Raw genomic sequence first — 21,731 nt, 5'->3', positions numbered from 1 at the left:
GGCGCTCATGTCCTGCGCCTCTGACATCTGTGTGGCCAGCAGGTGGGACCTGCTCGGGACAGGAGGCAAAGGGCCTCCTGGGGCTGAACGGTGCACAAGTCTTCTCCATGTTGGTCAAACAAGTTGAGAGACTCCCAAACAAAAGCACCTGCAGAAGGGGGCACTGAAGGTGAGAAGGGGGTCCACTGGCCAAGCTGGGCTGGGAGAGGTTAGAGCACTATTGACAGGAATCCCGCTGTCCCCTGCTGTTTTGGCCTCCCCTCCTGGAGGGAACTTGGAGACGGGGAAGCTGGTTCAGCACAGTGGAAGCATCTCAGCTGTGGTGTGACCGTGGTTCCAGCTCACCAGTCCAGCCACAGTGGGTCAGACCACTGGCCAGTTCTGCTCAAGACAGTTATTCCAATCCATGCAGTCAACAAGCACAAAATCAGAGTGCGCCCAATTTAATGAAAGAAGCCTCTGGTTGGTGTCCAGACTACATCCAATTCTGAGTAATTTTTTGAGGAGAACAAGTCATCTGAGAGTTTCCTGTTCCCTAAAATGTCCCCAGGAACTTTTTAACCAGCTTGGTAATATATCTCCTAAGCCCTTAGCAGCTGCAAAATTGATTTATAAAGCTTGGGGTGGTGTTTTTTTTTTTTTTTAAAGAACAAAATATAAACTGGGTTGCCAAGCCCGGCGACACAATCCAATGAGCAGGTACCGCGGAACCACAGCCCACGCCGTCTGTCCCCAGGTCACAGTGACACAGCCTGGTTTGGGGTAGACAGTTCTGTTCTATGTTCCAGGGTGTTCCAAAGACTCACTGAAGCCAAGTCTCCAAGGGGACGCCAGGCAGCAGGGAGGGCTCTGTGCACAAGGGATGCCGCCGCTGCCATTTACTTCTTTCACTTGGACTCTGCTCCTGCAGGAGGGGCCCTTAGGGGAGCAGAAATGTCGTCTCACACACCAGGGCATCTGGGGAAGGGCCCGGTCTGGGTAGGAGGGCGCAATGGGCTGAACACGTGTAGGGAATCACATTTGGCACAAGTGTCTGAGTGAGAACTCATTACTGGTAACAAATCTTTAAACTCAGACCAGCACTTTCGTCTGTTTACACAATGATGGTACTCTATTCTCCAGGTCAAAACACCACTGAAAACTCAGGAATGTTCCCTAAATATTCCCTGAGCTGGGCAACTGGGCCCCGTTTTTGCCTGCTGCGTGTTTTGAAGCCCCAAGGAATATGAGGCAGCGAGTCACCCCCGCTGGTCTGTGGGGGGTGTGGGGGGAGGGAAGGCTCACAGACTCTAGCTCGTGAGTTCTGCCCTCTGTGGGGCTGGCCAGGTGGTTTCTGGTCCAGGTGCAGCACACACAGGGCCCCAGGGGTGCTTTTGCATTTTCTCTGGCAGTTGCCACCGGGGTTCGGCATGGCCAGTGATGCTTTTCTTAACGGCCACACACAACTGCTTAGGTGTTTTCCTGATGAGAAGCCACCGGCAGGGACTCTCAGGAGCCCAGGGCACCCAGCCTCCTCCCCCCAAACCAAACCGCAGGCAGGGGAGAGCCACATGAGGTCAAGGGTTCAGGCGGCATTTGAGGGGAAGGGAATAAGGCCGCGCGTGCCCTAGGAAGGCCTGCTGCAGGTGGAGCCCTCTCTGTCCCCAGCACCAGCCCACCTCCGGCCCCTGTCAGCCCTACTCCGGCAGCACTGCTGTAGATGAAGCAGAGAGACAGGCCGGGGCATCCGCCACCACGCACGTCCCGCCGCCAGCGTGGCTCTTGCCTCCGCCCACTTTCCTTCTTCAGAAACAGCGGAATGTCCAGCTTTGTGAATTCCATTGCTTAACAGAAATTTGCTTTTACTGTCTAATGTCGCAAAGATTAGAGTGGGGGCAGGGAAATGCAGGGAAAGCAGTGCCTCTTGGGAAAAACAACAAAACCCCCCCCCACAGTCCTTTGTGCTTCAAACATTCCTTACGGCTTCACTGACCACAGGATCTTGTCCGAAATCTTGTGAAATGGTGAGACCAAGAATGTCCGTCGTGAATATTTCTGCAGTGATTTCGTCTGGAAGTACTTCTTCAAAGCAGATTTCTGCACCTAGCCCAACAAGAAAAGAACACAAATGCTTTCATAACGATTAGGTTTCTAAAGATTTTATTTATTTACTTGACAGAGATAGAGACAGCCAGCGAGAGAGGGAACACAAGCAGGGGGAGTGGGAGAGGAAGAAGCAGGCTCCCAGCGGAGGAGCCTGATGTGGGGCTCGATCCCATAACGCCAGGATCACGCCCTGAGCCGAAGGCAGACGCTTAACCGCTGTGCCACCCAGGCGCCCCAATAACAATTAGGTTTCTAACTCAGAAGCATTTTCCAAGAATACAAGGAACCAACACTAAACAAAAGTGAGAGGTGCTTTGTGCTACGGTTTGGCTGCGAGTCCTTAAAAACCCCTGGGTGGAAATTGGCTGAAATCCCTTCTTTACGGTTTGGAGCACTGTTACCAAATCTCTGTGAACTTCACTGGAAAGCCTTAACCACATGGTATGGTTGATTTATGTGTAACGACTGGGAGAGTTACATTCTGAGGTCCCGAGTACACAAGGAATGGGGTAGGGGAGCTTGGAGGCTGGCAATGACCCACCTTGGAGTCTGGAACTGTCTGAGTTCAGGAACCCTGTTAAATGTGAAACTGGGGACAACAATGAAAGCAGAGGGTGGGGGCAGCTGGGTGGTTCAGTTAGTTAAGTGTCTGCCTTCGGCTCGGGTCATGATCTCGGAGTCCTGGGATCGAGCCCCATGTCAGGCTCCCTGCTTATTGGGGAGTCTGCTTCTCCCTCTGCCTCTGCTGCACCCCCTGCTTGTGCTCTTTCTGTCTGTCTCTCTCTCTCAAATAAATAAAATCTTTTTAAAAAACCATAAAAACCCAGTCACCTTCAGCTATCTGAAGTCTTCATGGGGTTGCTTTAAGAAAGAAAGGAAGAAAGCAAGCAAGCAAGCAAGCAGAGGGAGAAGGAAGGCTGGTGAGGGGTCTTGGCTCCTGACCCCAGTCTCAGTAATGGTGGTGGCTCTGACCACTGTGGGGCATCAGGCAGCATCCAGGGCTTGGCAGTGGAGATACCCCCGCAGGCCCGGGAGAGCTGTTTATTTTATTTTTTAATTTTTAAAAAGATTTTATTTATTTATTTAAGAGAGAGAGGGAGTGAACACAAGCAGGGGGAGTGGCAGAAGGAGAAGCAGGCTCCCCCTGAGCAGGGAGCCTGATGTGGGGCTCAATCCCAGGACCCTGAGATCATGACCTGAGCGGAAGACAGACCCCTTAAGCGGCTGAGCCTCCCAGGCATCGCCCAGGAGAGCTGTTTAGACTGGTTTCTCCAGACCTTAAATTCACAAGCCTAACTTCAGGTCCGTTTTCCTCCCTCCAGTGGACTAAAGAAGGAGGTGGGCAATCCTCAGGCAGGACAGGAGAGGAGGACCAGCTTTAGGAACTTTCAAGCACCAGCAGCTCAAAGCTGGGCTTGTGCTCATTCACCTCGCTGTCCTTACTCAAGTCTCTCAACAATGCTTCTCCTGAAACACCTTCCAAGCTGGATCTTCTCCCCTAGTGGTCAGGACTCATGTACCCCAGCCCAAAAGATGGAGACCGGGTCCGTGGAATAAAGGGAACACAGGAGCAGAAAGCACAAAGCACATGGCAACAAACACTTTCATCTCTCAGACACGACCACCGCTCGCTGGTCCTTTCATCACTTATTCATGTTGGGTCCCCAGCAGACTTGCTTTGTTGTGTGCACAGTACTAAGGAGAGCGGCTTGCAGCAGTCAGGAGAAATAAATGCACTTAAGTCTCCAACAAATCAGTGAGCCACGGCTGCATGCCCAGACTGGGCCGACCACCGTACCTTTGACAGAGGCGGCTGCGGGCTCAGATTTCCACCCTTCAGGATTCAGTCCAAACAGGGTAGCAAAGCAGTCGCACATCTCCTCTTCTGTCATGTGCTCACCTGAGTATCGTAAAGGAAAAAGTGTCCATTCAGCTCTTGGGACGACACATCATGTCAGAGCTTAGCATTATCGTTCCAAGGTCTTACAGAGAAGCATTCCGCAATTTCCTTTCCTTGAGACACAAAAACAACCTATGGGGTCCCGGGTTACTGTCACATATCCTTCCTCATGTGGGGGTTAAGAATGGTGCTCCCAGGAGGGGAAGGCTGTCGGGGCTTGGACTGCACTCGGCTTCATTTCACCTTCCTTCACGCTGAAACCACTGGTTTGACAAAGAGGAATCGTCACCCAGGGAGAAAGCCTACTTGACCTCCTCACATACAATAATGAGGAAAGCAGTAGGTAGAAATGGAGATTTTTACACTGGTGTGGTTTTACTTCACCATTGCATCCCAATGTTCTAACGGCCCAGTGAGACTGGTGGCTAGCCACCGCACTCCCCTTTTACAAGTGAGGACATTGAACCTCACAGGGGTTCAGCAAGCTGGGACATAAGTCACATTCTTAGGGTTCCAGGACGGCAGATCAGCTCTGTGGATCAGCAGGTGGCATCTCTCATGGTTGAAGCCATGGTTTTGGGGGAAGGCAGACCCCCCCCCATCGATTAAAGATGCCAGGGGGTCTACCTCCCCCCAAAACAGCTCCTCTCCAGTGGCAACAGCCCAACGATGTGACAAGATACTCCCTATTTATGGATTTACCTTTCGTTAGAAGCAGTTTCAGGAAATCTTCTCTTCGTATGGCCTTCTTGCCTTTTGAATTGGTAAAACCAAGAACGTCAAAGCTCTGCTGGATGCCACGCATGGTGTTCCCGAAAGGTGGTCTGTGATTGAGGTAAACTTTGAAGAAATCCGGTAAGTTGATTTCGTCAATTAGCTTTCCAGTGTCCACATACTCACTAAATCTGATTTCGTTAAACATATCTTCGATCTAGGGAAAAGGTTTAAAAAAAAAAAACATGGTAAGCAGGAGAGACACTTTGGGGGCACATGGGTGACTCAGTCTCAGTCGGTTGAGCGTCCCACTCTTGGTTTCGGCTTGGGTCGTGATCTCAGGGTCGTGAGATCAAGCCCTGTGTTGGGCTCCATGCTCAGCACGGAGTGAGTCTGCTTGTCCCTTTCCCTCCCCGTCTGCCCCTTCCCTGCTCTCTCTCTCTAAAAAAAAATAAACATCATCTTCTAAAAAAAGAAAAGACACCTTGATATACTTCTAAAAATTGGACAGTAACAGAAAAATGTTTACAGTTAGCTGGAAACCTGTCTGTTGAGGGCTGCTTATATCCCCCAAGAAAAAGACGTTGACGTCCTCACCCCCAGGACCTCAGAATGTGAACTTATTTAGAAATAGGGCCATGGCGGATGCAATTAGTTAAGATGAGATCATACTGGAGTGGGATGGGCCTTTAATCCATTGTGAATGGTGTCCTTATAAGAAGAGGGGAGAGACACACAGGGAGGGGACAGCCATGTGATGACAGAGACAGGGAGTGGAGCCATGCAGTTCAAGCCCAGGACTGCTGGTGGCCACCAGAAGCTGGAGGAGGCGAGGAAGAAGGAAGGATTCTCCTCTATAGTTTTCGCAGAGAGCACGGCCTTGACCACTGGATTTATCCTGTGAGAGAATACATGCCTGCTGTCTGAAGCCACCCAGTGTGTGATGCTTTGTTACAGCGGTCCTAAGACAGCGGCCAGTTTTTCAATACTATCAGCACTGCTACATCATTATCACCTCTTACCTACCCATCTCATAGTGTATGGACTACTTCCTGGCTTTGTCAAGCAGAGGTTAGTTTCATTTGGAAGGTAGAAATCTCACAAATTTGGAAATTATAAGAAGAAGCAAATAATTCCATCTGAAACTCAAATACAGGATCAAGGGCCCTAGTAAATTTCAATTAACTACACCATGCTTCTTTTTTCTTTTTTCTCTTTTCCATTTTCCTTGTGTAATATTTTATATATACAAAAGATTACATGTAACTTATGGGGTTTAATTAAAAAATGAACACCTAAGAAGCCATCATTCATTGAAAAGATCAAACAAATTGATAAATCTTTAGCTAGAATAACCAAGAAAGAGAGAGAGAGAGAGAGAGAGAGAGAGAGAGAGAGAGAGAGAGAGAGAGAAAAGACTCAAATTACTAAAATTGGGACTGAAAGAGGGATGCCAGTACCAACTTTTCAGAAATAAAAAGGAGGGCAGCTCTTTCTGCCCATGGGTCTTGTCCCTTGTGCTTTAATAAAACCACCTTTTTGCACCAAATAAAGTCTGAACAACAGCATGTCAACAAGATAACTTAGATGAAATGAACACATTCTTAGAAAGAAACAAAATGACCAAAGCTGACTCAAGAAGAAATAGAAAATCTGAGTAGACCTATATCAAGTGAAGAGATTAAATTAGTAATTTTAAAACTTTCACAAAGAGGAGTGCCTGGCTGGTTCAGTCAACAGAGCATGCGACTCTTGATCTTGGGGTTGTGAGCTAAGCTGGGTGTTAAGATTACTTAAAAAAAAAAATTGAAATCTTAAAAAAAAAAAAAAAAAAACACCCAAAACAAAAAAACTTCCCATAAAGAAAAGCCAAGAACCAGATGGCTTCACTGGTGAGTTCTACCAAATACTTAAAAATATCAATTCTCCACAAACACTCCCAAAAACAGAAGGAAAGGGAAACTTCCCAGTTCATTCTATGAGGGCTGCTTCCTGATTTGGAAATTCATTACGCATTTTCCAAATTTTCTAAAATGAGAAAAGGGTGCCGACACAACTATGGATTCAAAAGGACATGTGGTGCCATTTAATGCAGCTCTCCACATGGGTCTCCTTAGGAAACCACCAGAATGCAAGAAAGGGAGAGATATGAAAACAAACAAAACCCCTCCTCACTATCATCCACCGCTCTCTGTGCAGTATTTTTGTACCATGCACACTGCAGTAAGCTGAAATTCAGAAATCCAAGTTACGTCTGGCAAAGGGCTAGAAATTAGTAATTTATTTTAATACCTGCATTTTAAACTGATACGTGTCCTAATAAATTGTGGGGCTTGGAATTTTACAAGAAGAGAGAATAAGAGCCACGGAAAAGTGGGAAATGCTTTTTTCCCCAGGACATGAGCTCTGCTTTGGTCTGTAGGAAAAAATCAGGAAATGAATTTATAGTTGTACACATTTATCAATAGGTAACCAATTCCTCCCTGTCCACTAAATTTCAGAGAACGAAAATCGCAAGATCACTCGCTACACAACATATCAGCTTGTCTGGGGCACCCTAGTGTGTTGGTCTGGCCTCAAGGAGCAAGAAGAAAATAAAAGTCTTTTGCAGCCCAACTATCCAACCATAATTTCTGTGAAAGATGTGAGGTACTTTCTTTCCATTCCCAGCCCATGCATATAAAATATATATGTATATGTTTTGTAAAACTCTCATCATGTATGTGTATAATTTTGTATCCTGGTTTTTTTCCCCTTTAACACTGTATCTTAGTAATCACCTAGTACTTTCAAAGAAGCCATATATTTTCAATGTAACATTCTATGAATGGTCTTTAGATATAACATCATTGGTTACAGATACGAATGAACTTTAACCGATACTACATGAGTACTTTAAGTGGTGACATTTTCACATAGAGCATTTATTGAGTTTATATTATGTACAACTGCAAGTTAAATTATGTATAATTTTATGTATAAATAAAACACTACCCAGTATCATATTATTTATATTTTGTACTATATTAATTGTAATTGTATTATAAACATATGGTACTGTTTACTATGAGCCAGTAGAGACTAGGGTTAAAAGTATGATCTTTGGGGGCGCCTGGGTGGCGCAGTCGTTAAGCGTCTGCCTTCGGCTCAGGGTGTGATCCCGGCGTTGTGGGATCGAGCCCCACATCAGGCTCCTCCGCTAGGAGCCTGCTTCTTCCTCTCCCACTCCCCCTGCTTGTGTTCTCTCTCGCTGGCTGGGTGTCTCTGTCAAATAAATAAATAAAAAATCTTAAAAAAAAAAAAAGTATGACCTTTGATGACAGACCTAGGTTCAAATCCTGACTCTCCCATTTGCTATATGACCTTCTCAGTTTCCTCATCTTGAAAAAGGGGGTAGCGGAGTTTTTAAGTTTACTGCGACAACGTGTTTAAGGTGCTAAACATTAATGCCAAATATATGGTAAGCTCTCAAAAGGCAGTAACTATTCTTCTGATTATTATACTTTCTACGCCCTTGCTAATTACGGTACATGTAATTATAATAAAAATTATAATTTATAGTTATATAAAGTATACGTACATTATAACTTATAATTACATAAATAATATACATGATCTATATAAATTATAAATGTAATACACGATTTAACTCAATTCCGAAATAGAAGACTAACCCAAAGATGACAAAAAGGAACTCAAAAGTGGGAGTTACTCATACCCAGTGTTCCAAAGATCTCCGTGAACATTCTTAGCTCAAGCCACGGAGCAGGTGAATCACCTCTTACTCTCTCTTCCCATGCGACTGACCGAGAATCCGTGCTCGAAAAACATCAAGTTGGCAGTTTTGGCATCACTGACGTTTCTTTCCTGAGCCTCCTCTGCAAGTGTTCGTTGAAAAGGCAGATTTTGCTACATGTCTAAGCAAAGTTCACGCTTGGGAGAGGAGCCTTGGAGACAGAATGGAACGCCGCGCGCCGTCCCCATGACCCAGCGTGAAGCCGGCTCGGCAGGAGCGGAGGCTCGGCCCGGAGCTCCGCTTGGCTTCAGCCAGGCCTTTTATCGGCGTTCTCACGCTGGCCCTTCTCCGCTAAGGCTGTGCTTCGTATGATGCGCTCGAGCGGCTTTAAACATTGAGCCCCGTTCCCAGAGACCCTGCTTTAATTCGTCTGGGGTGGAGTCTGAGCAGTCACATTTTTAAAAAGCCCCTCAGGGGATCTGAATGTATGGCCAGGGTTGGGAAGCATGGCTTCAAGGCAGGGATTCTCAAGCTTTGTCAGGGGTCAACATGACCTGGAGGGCTTATTAAAACAGACTGCTGGGCCCGCCCCCTGAGTTTCTGATTCGTGAGTTGGGGGGAGGGAGGTGCGGTGCTGAGAATCTCTCTTAACAAGTCTCCGGGTGATGCCAGTGCTGCTGGCTTGGGCGGCCACCTCTTCAAGAACACCTGCTCTTAGACCACAGTGCTTCGGCAGAGGTGATACTCGTGCCAAAAAGAACTGGGACCAGGCTGGGGATTTTAGGGAGAGGGCGCGTTGCAGGGGCCGGGGGAAGAAAGAAAGAAAAGAAAACAAAGCAAAGCACAGGATGCTGGCCCACGAGAGGTCATGGGAGAATTTTCCTTAAAATATACAAAAGACTTTAGAATAACCACTTACTGCCGTAGTTAGTTTAGTTCAGTTTACTAGCAGCTACTGAGCATTTGGTTTCCAGCTAGATGAACGAAAGGCAAGTCACTTAATTACGATGAGAACAGCCCAGCACTCTAGGTCTTTACAGTCAGCAAATACTTATTAAACAGCTGCTAGGTGCCAAGCCCTGGTCTGGGCCCTGTGAAGAGACAACGTACGCGGAGAGCGTGCACCAAAAGGAAGGTTCTGTCACTGCGGTTTGGTTCTCAGCCCTGGCTGCCCCCGAGGAACCGCCCCTGGGGCTTTCACCAAGATCAAGCCCAGGCTCCACCCCTCGATTCAGCTGCTCAGGAGGATGGGCCCGGACACCAGTACTTTCTAAAGTGCCCTCGACTGACTTAATCTGTTTGGATACTGTGACTCTCAAAGATTCGAGGCCAAATGCAGGCGCTCCACGCCAACAGCTGGAGGAGCCCTCAGTGAGGTGGGCCTGGGAAGGCCTCACGGAAGAGGTGGACCGGGAGGACAGCCAGCAAGGATCCAGCCAGTCTAAGTTGAGGGGGAACAAATGTGAGGAGGGGGCGTGAGCGAGGGCTGCCTGAGAAGCTTCCCCAAGCCCCTTCCACATGTCTCCTGTCGTATTGTAACCACCAACTACAAATGGAGTGGCTTAAAGCACACAAGCTCACATCCTAGTTCTCAAGGTCAGGAGTCTGAAACAGGTCTGAAGGGCTGACCTCAAGGTGTAGGTGGGGCTGCTTTCCTTCTGGAAGCTCTAGTGGACAATCTGCTTGTGTTGCCCTTCCAGCTTCTAGAGGTGCCATTGTTCCGGGGCTCACAGCCCTTCCATCTTCAAAGCCTGCAGCCTCATCACACACTCTGACCTCTCCTTCCCTTACCATGCCTCCTCCTCTGACTGACTCTCTTGCTTCCCTCTTATAAAGACCCTTGTGATTACGCCTGGTCCACCAGATAATCCAGGATAATCTTCCCATCTCAAGATCCTTAAATTAATCATACTTGCAAAATCCTTCTGCCACGTAAGGTAGTGTATTCACAGGGTTGCAGGAATTAAGACATTGACACCTTGGGGGCATTAGTCTGCCTGCGACACCTTCTGATCCTGTTGAGAAGTCCTGAGAGAGAGCTGGTGGGTTGGGATTCCGTTGAGGCACTGAGGACCTTGGCGCTATCGGCAGGTCAGAGGACGCACACTGGTAGCCCAAGGGCTAAATCTGCTGACATGCTTTGTTTGGTTCACATGGTACTTCAAAAATTAGGAGATTTCAGAGAGAAATCTAGATTTCAGACTTCTTTTGAAAAGTCGGAGGAGGAGTCTGAGGACGTAGGCCTGCATTTCCAGATAGAACTGAGAAGAAACCAGCCCCACTAGAGAGCTGTGTTCTCTGGCAGTGACACCACGACATCCAGGCAAGAGGGGCCCCTCTGCTCACCCCCCTCCTCAGAGGAGTCTTGGGGCCACAGGAGGTGCCCACCTAGATGTCATGCTCTCCGTCACAGACCTTGCTCTGGGAACTCTGAGCCCCAGGACTCCCTCCCCCTAGCCCAAGCCCACTTCTAGGGCCTGCAAGGGCTCCTCCCGAAGTCGTCCTCTGAGAGTGACCTGAACCAGTGGTGTGCCCCTCCCCCCATTCGCCTGAAGGGTGGCCAAGGAGGGGGGTGGGATGGTGCAGGTATGGGGAAGACAAGGGGTAGTCACTCCTCATGCTGCCCACCCAGGCGCGAAACTCAAGGAGTCCCAGAATTCGAAGGAGCCCAAATTAAAGAGAACTGTCAAGGTGGGGCATTAATTTAACTGCTTGTTGCTTGGTTTAAAACTTCCACAGTTAGGGGCGCCTGGGTGGCACAGCGGTTAAGCGTCTGCCTTCGGCTCAGGGTGTGATCCCGGCGTTGTGGGATCGAGCCCCACATCAGGCTCCTCTGCTGTGAGCCTGCTTCTTCCTCTCCCACTCCCCCTGCTTGTGTTCCCTCTCTCGCTGGCTGTCTCTATCTCTGTCAAATAAATAAATAAAATCTTTTAAAAATAAATAAATAAATAAATAAATAAATAAATAAATAAATAAATAAAATAAAACTTCCACAGTTAGCCATGCAGCACCTGGGCCTCTGCGGGCACTGCCATGCAGGCCCCGGGACAGAAGGGAGGCCTGTTCCCGGTGGGTTGGAGCCCCTTGCCCAGGACTGCTCTACTTCTGCCTCTGGCATTCACTTCCGTGGCAGCAGGAAGCCTCTGACGGTGTTTTATAACTATGCTTTCTAACCTCCCTGTTAGGCAGAGAGGAGCCCGCTACATCGGAGCTGAGGCCAGGCTCCTGGGGTGGGCTGGTTTCTTTTGTGCTAGTTCCATAGGCTCGCACACTGGGAAGACTCTCCCTCCTCCTTAGCCACCCCCCCCCCCCCCGCGCCGCAGGGTGCTCTCTAGAACATCCCCAGCGAGCGAGGAGCCGGTCTTGTCACAGCGCACGTCTTCACCCAGTGCCCTCTCCCGGGACCCCGGGCAGGGAAGGAGGGAGCTGAGGAGCACGTTTCCGGGCCGGGCAGCCCCGCTGCACGGGCACATCTGGACACCTCGCTATTTATGCTCGGCTCCATGACTCACAGCTGCTCCCGGCTTCCTCCAGGAACTATATTTGGACGGTGGCTGCCTTTCTGCAGGAGTGGGACATGCCACGCCCGCGGGATGCAGTCACAGGGTCAGGCCAGCCCTTGGTGCTCGGCCACTGTGTTTGCTCTTGCCCTGCTGTCTGGGGTGAGGTGACCCAGAAATGAGACCACCACCCATTCCGGTCCCGTCACCCAGGCCCTCGTTAGAGCCCCGGTGTCAAATGCTTCCAGGCGCTCGCTCCAGGAAATGGCTTTACCATCTACATGGCGAGTCCTCTAGCTTTCCCAGACCCACAGCCGAGGGTTTGTCAGTCAAGTGCTCACAGCTCCTCCAAGTCCTGCTTCCTTGGAGCTGCACCCCGAAGCATGGCTGAGGGCCTGGTTCAAGTCAAGAAATAGTAAATAGAAACCAATCTGAGAGTTCCTCGAACACGGGAGTTATTGGCATGGCAATGCTAAACCTAGGTACGCAGGCAAGAGAAATTACAACGCAGCTCTACACGAAAACTTGTACACAAATATCCAGAGCGGTATTATTCGTAATAGCCAACATGGTGAAACAACCCAAATGTCCACCACTTGATGAATGAAAAAATAAAAGGTGGCGTATCCATGTGAATGAAGGGAATATCATTCCGTTATAAGGAGGAAGGAAGCGCGGACACCTGCTACAACCTGGATGAGCCTCGCTAACGTGATGCCCCGTGAGAAGCCAGTCACAAAAGACCACAGAGTGCACCACTCCATCGATACGAAATGTCCAGAGCAGGCAAATCCGCAGGGGCAGGGAGACTGGTGGGTGCCGGGAGCTGCGGGGTGGGGTGGGGGTGGGGAGTGACTACTCACGATCACCGTGTTAAGTGCCCTAATGGGTGTGGGGTTTCTTTTTAGGGTGACAAACATGCTCTGGGATTAGACAGTGGTGATGGCTGCACAACTGTGAACAAACTAAAAGCCACTTTAAATGCATGACTTGTACGGTATGTGATGTCAGTAAAGTCAAAAAGAAAGAAAAATAATCGGAGGTGAAGCCCTGGCAAAGGCAAACAACAAAGCAAATAACACGAATATTTTTTTAAATATATTTTCTACCATCAGTATGATCTATCCTGTTATAATCATAAAACCAATAAAGATTAGTACATGCTTGTTATAAAAAATTCAAGCAAAGATAGAGAGAAGAGACATAAAAAGAAGTAAAATGCCCTGTAGTTCCCCACCCCTCAGCAATAACCAGTGTTCGGTGTCCCGACTCTTGGCGTTTCTTCCTTGTTCGCACTAAAGCACACGTGTAGAAACAACACGGGAAGCCTCACTTCCCCATCTGTAAAACGGAGACCATAAAAGCATCTCTCTGGCATGAGGATTAAACACCAGCAGGGTTAGCATCAAACTGGGCGTGCCCGGAGAGCCCCAGAGAGAAGAGCCTGGCTGTTGCTGGTGGTGGTGGTGGTGTTATGGTATTGTTGTCCCCTGCATTCTTTTTTTGCAGCTGCGTGGCATTTGGGGATTTCTTTCTTTAAATGCATTAAAGTGTGAACAACAGAAATCATTTTGTCTTGCCCTGATCTCTCCGCGGGGGACACCCTGCTCACTGGTGTAGGGGCTCCCAGCTGACCGGGAAGGCCTCCCTAGAACAGTGGGCCACAGAAATAACTCCTGATACTCCTGTTTCAGAGCAAATCCAACATACTGAGGGCTTCCTTTCAACGTGCAAATCTCCAAATTCCCATGGGGTCTTTATCAGGGCAGAAACCGTGCCCAGGACCACTGGCTCCGATTTCTCCTCCTTGTATGGGGAAGGCCGCACTTGGTTGGCCACAGGCCCTGCATCCCAGCTGGGACCATGGTTTAGCCACAAGATTAGCACAAAAGGCTTTGGGAGGATTTGTTTGTTTATCTTTCTGGGTTTTGTTCTAGATACAAAAGCAACGCAAGCCACATGCTCGCAGCTAAGAAAAATTAGAATATTACAGAAATGTATATTATGAGCCCCTCCCCCCCATATAACCACAAATATCTTCTAAGGAGGGAAATGGGAAATTCTAATGGGAAATGGGAAATTTCTCATTTATAGACCCTCGAGATGGGCTTATATTGCAGGTTTGGAAACAGAAACTAAGAAGAGCCAAACAGCCATGGCTAGCACAGGGAGAATGTGGAGGTCCTGGGGCTATGCCAGGAAGGAGGGGGAGCAGAGCACTGAGTCCTGCACGGGATGAAGGCCAGCAAGGAAGCCCCTGTCGGGGTGGTCATCAGGACTGGGAAAAGGGTCTAAAAGCAGTTGTAGGTAAATTGCTGTGAAATGCAGTTATGCGTCTCTTTCTGATGATTCCCAATTTTCAAGAAAGTTGTCTTGCATGAGTGGGCTTTGTGTTTTTGTGAAGAATGAGTTGAGTGTCAGGTCTGAATGATGTGGGATAGACAGAGTCTGCACACACACACACACACACACACACACACACGGAAGCCCCCAGGGTAGCCCCGAAACTCCCACTGGCATGGACCAGAGCCAGGTTCCAGCTGGTACAGAGGCCCCTGCTGACACGGGGTTATGTGTACAAAGTAGAAGTAAAAGTTCTCCCAAATCCCACCCCTCAGAAGTCAATGTCGTTAAGCATTTGCAACACCACCTTTCAGAGTTTTGCCAGGCATGTACAAATATCTAAATCATTATTAATGAAACGAGCTCATGCTTCACATATTGTTTTGCAACTTGCCCTTCCCCCTCCCTTTTTAAAAAAGATATTTATTTATTTGAGAGTAAGAGAAAGCACGAGCAGGGGCGGGGGCGGGGGGGCGAGGCAGAGGGAGAGGGAGAAGCAGACTCCCTGATGAGCAGGGAGCCTGACACGGGGGCTCAATCTCAAGACCCTGGGATCATGACCTGAGCTGAAGTCAGACACTTAACTGACTGAGCCACCCAGGCGCCCCTCCCTTTTCCCTTTAATAACAAATTCTGTACATGCTTTTTGAGTCAAGAAATGTTGGTCAATTTCACTTTTTAATGACTACTAAGTGTAGGTGTGCCTTATTTTATTTATCCCATCTCTTATCAACGGACATTAGGGTTGTTTTAATTTTTCACTATCAGGAAAATATGCTACAGTACTTGTTCTTTCCATACATACATCATTGTACACTTGCGTGAGTTTTTCTGAGGGTTCATTCCTAAAAGTACATTTGGTGGGTCCAAAGATATGCACATTTAGAAAGTTAAGAGATGGGGCGCCTGAGGGGCTCAGTCAGTTAAGCATCTGCCTTCAGCTCAGGTCACGATCCCAGGGTCCTGGGATTGAGCCTAAGTTGGGCTCTCTGCTCCGCAGGGGGGCCTGCTTCTCCCTCTGCCTGCTGCTCCCCCTGCTTGTGCTCTCTGTCTCTCTCTAATAAATAAATCTTTACCAAAAATTTTTTAAAAAATAAAAAGTTAAGTGATTATTTATTCCTCTCTAAATACTCCTAAATAACACCAAAGTTCCTGAATCTATCAAATATTTTAGGGCTACTATTAACTACTCTGAGAACAAATAATAATGTCAGGGATTCTATTTTCTTTGTTGTCTTTGTGCCAGATATGACCAAAGACCATCATTCATTCATTCACTCATTCATTCATTCACTCATTCATTCATTCATTCATCCGACCAACATTAGCTGAGGGTCCATTATGTGAGCCCTTGCCAGGCACATACCTCCCTGCTTACATTTATAGAACTAAGTGGTTACACGACTGTTAATTCAGTGCAAAAACCTATCAGGATTAAACAACGACTGCTCTGCAAGCTAAATAGAAATGTAGCCACAAGTAAGCAGGGAACGCATGCAACACATGGGTCCTGCCCTAACACTATACTCCGAAGTCCTACAGGAAAAGAAAACGATGAAGCTAGAAGACGAAACTTTGTGCTATGTGAACTCAGCTGCAGAACACTGTGACACCCAAGTTTTGGTTCCTTCTATAACATTATAAACTGTGCAAATCTTTCATTTAAAAAGTGAAGATCCGTAAGAAGAGTAGGCCCTCCCTGACCACACGGACTGTGTTATGCCCAAGTCCAGTGCTCGGCAAAGGATGGGAGGGGTTAGTAATTCTTTGGGGAGGGTTACGTCCGTATATAATTTGGCTTCAATTTACCACGCTGACTAGATTCAAATCCCCCAGGCAGTTAAGATGACGTAAGAGAAATATAAATCATGTATAGCCTGGGTGGGCGGGGGGCACTGGTTCCAATCTCTGTGACTGGGTCTTTTATGTAACCAAGTGTGGACGTACTCGCTTAACTTCACGTCCTTCTTCATGCAGCTTCTCGGGGGCGGGGAGCAGCTGCATCTTAATAGGAAATGTTTCGTTAACCACGACAAAGCCTGGATTTAAAAGTTTCAAAGCCCTGAAAACATTTTTATTGAAATCCCTATAAATCTGATGTGAAAACGAGAGACCAAAAAGTTTTCCCTGTGCAGCTTCAGACAGACACTGACTCATCAGCTCGTGAAGTCTGCACACTGATGTGGCGACATCTGGGTCGGGGGCCTTCAGAAAACATCTCCAAAGGATGAGTGTGTTTTTTTAGGTGGATTAAAAACCCTGGAGGCCGAGGGATTTATGAAGATCTTCCAGGGGGCCACTGAAACTCTCCTTTGTAACAGTGAGCAGAGATGTCTCTGACAGCCAGTGGAAACCTTACAATCGCCATTTTAATTTCTTTTTGTTTGTAACTAATGCTCGATGCCACTTCAGAACATTGGCTGCAGACTAACCTTTTTTTCTGGGTACGTTCTACTCATCAGCAAGACCTGGAGAGGTTGTTGCCAATGACGGGATAACTGAGTAGGCCTTCAGTGACTGCACGTGCTTGCTTCCACAGGAAGCGGGAAAAGGCTGGTCACTGTGCCCACCCTCTGTCTGTAGCACTTCATATGGCCAGTAGTGATGGCCACAGAGGCTAAACACCCAGAATTCCCTTGCCGGCCAAGCAGGACTGCAGAGGAGAACACATCTGAATGAGCTTAGGGCTGAAAATCAAGAATCCTGAAGGAGGGGCGCCTGGCTGGCTGTCGGTAAAGCATGTGAGTCGATCTCAAGGTTGTGAATTCAAGCCCCACACTGGATGTAGAGCTTACTTTGAAAGAAAGAAGAGAGGAAGGAAGGAAGGAAGGAAGGAAGGAAGGAAGGAAGGAAGGGAGGAAGGAAGAGAGAGAGAAAGAAGGAGAGCAAGGAGGGAGGGAGGGAGGGAGGGAGGAAGAAAGGAAGGAAGGAAGGAAGGAAGGAAGGAAGGAAGGAAGGAAGGAAGGAAGGAAGGAAACCTCTTTTAAAAAAAATCCTGAATGAGAAGACTGCCATCAGTTTGACGAATTTCAGTCACTTATGCAAAGTGCCTTTACCAGATGCGTCAAGGAAATAATGAACTGGTTTTAGAAAGGAAATTGTGAACAAAGAACCACACCGAGGAGCATTCGCTTAAAGGCCTTCTGCAATCACACGCCCAGAGATGAGGACACGATGATGAAGGCAAGGACACTGGATGGTATTTTCCAACATTTGACATGGGCCACGTCCTGTGCGAAACAGATGCTCACTTACTCTTCAGTCACCCCAGGAGGCGGGTGCTACTATCATCCCCACTTTACAGATGAGGAAACAGACACTTGGAGAAGTCCAGGAACTCGACCAAATCGCCAGCCGGCAAGTGGTTCCAGGCGGGGCTGGCCCCAGAGCCACCTGACCCGGAGGCACTGCCTCCCTGCATGGACGGCTTGAATCTACCACCTTGAGAGAGGCACCTGAGGCCTGCCCACAGCACACGTGTGACGGCGAACCTGGGACACCCACAGGGGGTGGAAGAGGACCCTCTCCCCGGCTAGATGACAGAGTAAGGGACACCTCAGTTCCAGAGGCCTCCCCGTGAAGTAAGGGTGTGCGGGACCTGCTTCAGAACAGGCCAAGGGTGGAGAGGAAGTTGGTGGGTCCGGATATAACAGGAGTTGATAATTGCTGAAGTTGACTGATGGGTACACAACAGTTTATTACACTATTTTCTCTGCTTTTGTCCGTGTTTGGAATTTTCCAAGATAAAAAGTTAAAAATAAGTAAAAGAGGGGCCGTCTCATCAACCTCTTAAACAGAACACGCCGTGTTGACAGGAAATACCAAAGTGAGAAGAGGGGCTAATAAGTACCTACTCTGTGTGACACAGGGTGGGGCGCTCCTTGGACCCACATCCTTCAGTCCTCGCAGCAACGCTAGGAGGCGCGAGCTACTTCCAGCCTCATCTGAGAGATGAGGTCACAGGAATTCAGACTATAGTTGAAATGACTTGCCAAGGGAGCAGCTAGGTCAGCCAGGTTCTGAGTCCCTGCACTTCCTACCAACATACGCTTTCTTCCCCTTCTTCGGTCAGGAAGTACTAGGCGTTATGTCAGCCAGTCACCCCAAGAAGATGGGGATTAACTTAAGATCAATGTTTGGGGAAAAAAAAGGAGAAGATGAACCACAGATACAATAAAGAAGATGAAATGTGGTGGGGTGGAGGGGGGAACCCGGGTGAGAAGTCAAAGGCAATACTTTCAAAGTGAAATGAGAAAGAGGTTTCCATAATCAGTGCAGTTGAGGGATATTGTCCGCATGTGCACCTCACTTCAAGACTCCCAAAGTCCAGTAACCTCCTACAGCATCAGAATCGTGGACCCATTTTTTTTTCCTATGCAGAATTCCATTTGGAGCCCACTACTGCTGCCCCAGGGTCCTCATGGTCAAGGTGGCTGACCCCGACTCTGATCCCAGGTAGGGGGAGCACGGGAGCATCCTGAGTAGCTCCCGCCCCGAGGACAGTGGTGAGGAGGCTGGGGGCAGTGACCGAGGCTCTGGAGTTGTACCCACTGAACATGGGCCCAGGGACCCTTTGAGAAGGAAGGCAACACGGAGGAAGGTGAGGCCCAGGGAGAAGGATGCTTCCTGGTGGCAGCGTGAGGGCCTAGATTAGGTTATACCGGGCATTACCTCTACCTCTAGACTTGGAATCCTAGGAACCAAAAACTAGTTTGCATTAGGTTTCAGTAACCTGTAACCAAAGGAGAGTCCTGACTAACGATCCTATTTCACTTTGTCTAAAGCTTCCTTGAGCATGAGTGGCCCCGGTAAGCACCTCGTGGAGCCAGTGTTCCAAGGCAGGGCTTTATAACCCTGGGAGGGGGGGAAATGCAGACTCCCAGGCCCCATACTTGGAGATTCTGACCGGCTCAGTCCAGGATGGGCCCAGGAATCTGCTCTCTTAGTAAGTGTTCCAGGTACTTCTCATGCAGTTTGCCAGTTTGGGAACTGGCCGTTCTAAGGAACATGCTTTGGAAATACAGCTCTCAGGAACGCTTTTATGTGGGCTGCACAAACTTTCTCCATAGTCACTTCCATTTCGGGGCATGTACTTTTACAAAATGTACACTGGTCAAAGACCTTTTGGGGAGCTTAGGGTACCCACTGTGCTTGAGGTACTCATTCAAGTCTCTGCATGGGTCTCTGGGCTCTCAGAGCTCATTTTTCCAGATGCTATTTGGAGAATAAAAGTCACCTTCCGGTCATACCCAGAGTACACAAAAACAGGTGGTTCTAGGTGGGCCAGGAGAAATAACTGGGATCACAGCTCACATCCCTAAAATGCACCCAGCTAGCAATGTGGGCACCACATCTTAGCTGGGTTTCAGGCCTTCTGTATGCCTGATGGTGGGCTGTGAAATGCTACATTTTTGGAAAGCTGTTTGGCAGCAGAGCCTTGAAGTTCCTATTCTCTGACCCAGTAATTCTATTTCTAGGACTCGGAGACTGGAAAATAATCAGAGGAGTATGTGGAAACTATACGCAGAGATGCTCATCATAGCCATGTCTCAGACAGCCAAACACTTCAGACAACCTATGTGTCTGTCAGCTGGGGACTGGTTCAGTTAAGCACACAGCCTCTAAAAATCATGGTGTCTGCCTCAAACCGAAAAGCTTCTGCACAGCAAAAGGAAATTAACAAGATGAAAGGGTGACCTACAGGATGAGAGAAAATATTTGCAAACCACATAGCTAATAAGAGGTTGCTATCTAAAATACATAAGGAACTCATACAACCCAAAAGAAAAAAAATTTTAAACTGGGCCAAAGATCTGAATAAGCATTTTTCCAAAAAAGATATTCAACATTGCTCATCATCAGGGAAATGCAAGTCAAGGCCATTAAGAACTACCACCTCGCTCCTGGAATGGCTATCCTCAAAGACAAAAGGGTAAGTGCTGGCAAGGATGTGGAGAAAAGCGGACCCTTATGCACTGTTGGTGGGTCTAAATAATGGAATATTATTCAGCCATAAAAAAGGAAAGAAATCCTGCCGCTTAGGACAACACGAATGAAACCTGAAGGCATTACGCTAAGTGAAATCAGTCAGACAGAGAAAGATGTATGTGGAATCTAAAAAACCCCAAACTCACAGAAGCAGAAAACAGACAGTGGTTGCCAGGGTACAAACTTCCAGTGTAAGCTGAAAAAGTCCTGGAAAATATTAGGTACAACATGGTGACTACAGTTAACAATACTGTAGTGTATATTTGAAAGCTGCTAGAAAGTAGATTTTAGAAGTTCTCACCAAGAGCCCAAATGTCCACCGACTGATGAAGGGATAAAGAAGATGCGGTTTATATATACACAATGGAATATTACTCAGCCATCAAAAAGAAGGAAATCTTGACATTTGCAAAGACATGGTTGGAGCTATAGTGTATTATGCTAAGTGAAATAAGTCAGAGAGACAAATACCTTATGATTTTACTCACATGTGGAAATTAAACAAAACAGATGAACATATGGGAAGGAAAAGAGAGAGAGAGAGGGAAACAAATCATAAGAGACTCTCCATGGTAGAGGACAAACTGAGGGTTGATGGAGGGAGGTGGGTGGAGGATGGGTAGATGGGGGATGGGCAGATGGGGGATGGGCAATAAGGAGGGCACCTGTTGTGATGAGCACTGGGTGTTGTATGTAAGTGATGAATCACTGAATTCTACTCCTGAAACCGATATTATACTGTATGTTAACTAACTAGAATTTAGATAAAAATTTGAAAAATAAACAAATAAATAAAAGTTCTCACATTCAAAAAAATTGTAACCATGTGAGGTGAGGGATATGGTAACGAACCTTATTGTGGTAACTGTTTTGCAGCAATACATATATGAAATCACTACACTGTATACCTTAAACTATATAAGGTTATATGTCAATTATCTCTCAATAAAGCTGGGGAAAAAAAGCATATTGTCAGGGAATTTTTACCACCATGCTCACAAAACAATAGTTACTGAAGATATTGATATAAATATATACATATATACACATATATACCTATATATACCCACAAATCCTTATATCAATGCATGCATATATACTCTGTAAACGGTTGATATACATGGACATATACACATATATGCCATATAATGCCATTTTTGTTAAAAAATATAGATGTATCTATATCCATATATAAAACAATAGAAGGAACTCCATCAAAATGTTAACAGTGATTATCTCTGAGTAATTTCGATTTCTTCCTTATAGTTCTATTTGCTAAATCAGAAAAAGTTATAAAATTAAGATATGTCCTTTGAAAATCACGGGGCACCTAAGTGGCTCAGTTGGTTAAGCGTCTGCCTTTGGCACCAGTCATGATCCCAGGGTCCTGGGATTGAGCCCCGTGTTGGGCTCCCTACTCAGTGACGAGCCTGTTTCTCCCTGTGCCCCTACCCCCATTCATGCT

The 21,731-nt window shown here is 47.4% G+C and overlaps 1 protein-coding gene across 1 annotated transcript in view; it reads right to left on the bottom strand.

The window, feature by feature from the left end:
• Positions 1–1,815: 1,815 nt before the first annotated feature.
• The window catches only part of CFAP251 (cilia and flagella associated protein 251), a 66,940-nt gene continuing 47,024 nt past the window's right edge, over positions 1,816–21,731 (bottom strand). Inside the window, exons 21-23 of the mRNA XM_087857395.1 lie at positions 4,688–4,916; positions 3,884–3,985; positions 1,816–2,082 (exon numbers count right to left, since the gene is read on the bottom strand). Coding sequence (XP_087713521.1) covers positions 1,946–2,082; positions 3,884–3,985; positions 4,688–4,916 — 468 coding nt within the window. The 3' untranslated portion in view covers positions 1,816–1,945. The remainder of the gene's footprint in view (positions 2,083–3,883; positions 3,986–4,687; positions 4,917–21,731) is intronic.

The sequence above is a fragment of the Ursus americanus genome, chromosome 30, assembly GCF_024610735.1.
Source record: "Ursus americanus isolate L20-20 chromosome 30, mUrsAme1.1.p, whole genome shotgun sequence".
Classification (NCBI taxonomy): domain Eukaryota; kingdom Metazoa; phylum Chordata; class Mammalia; order Carnivora; family Ursidae; genus Ursus; species Ursus americanus.
The sequence above is the reverse complement of the archived record's forward strand: the minus strand, read 5'-3'. Positions and strand labels throughout refer to the sequence as shown.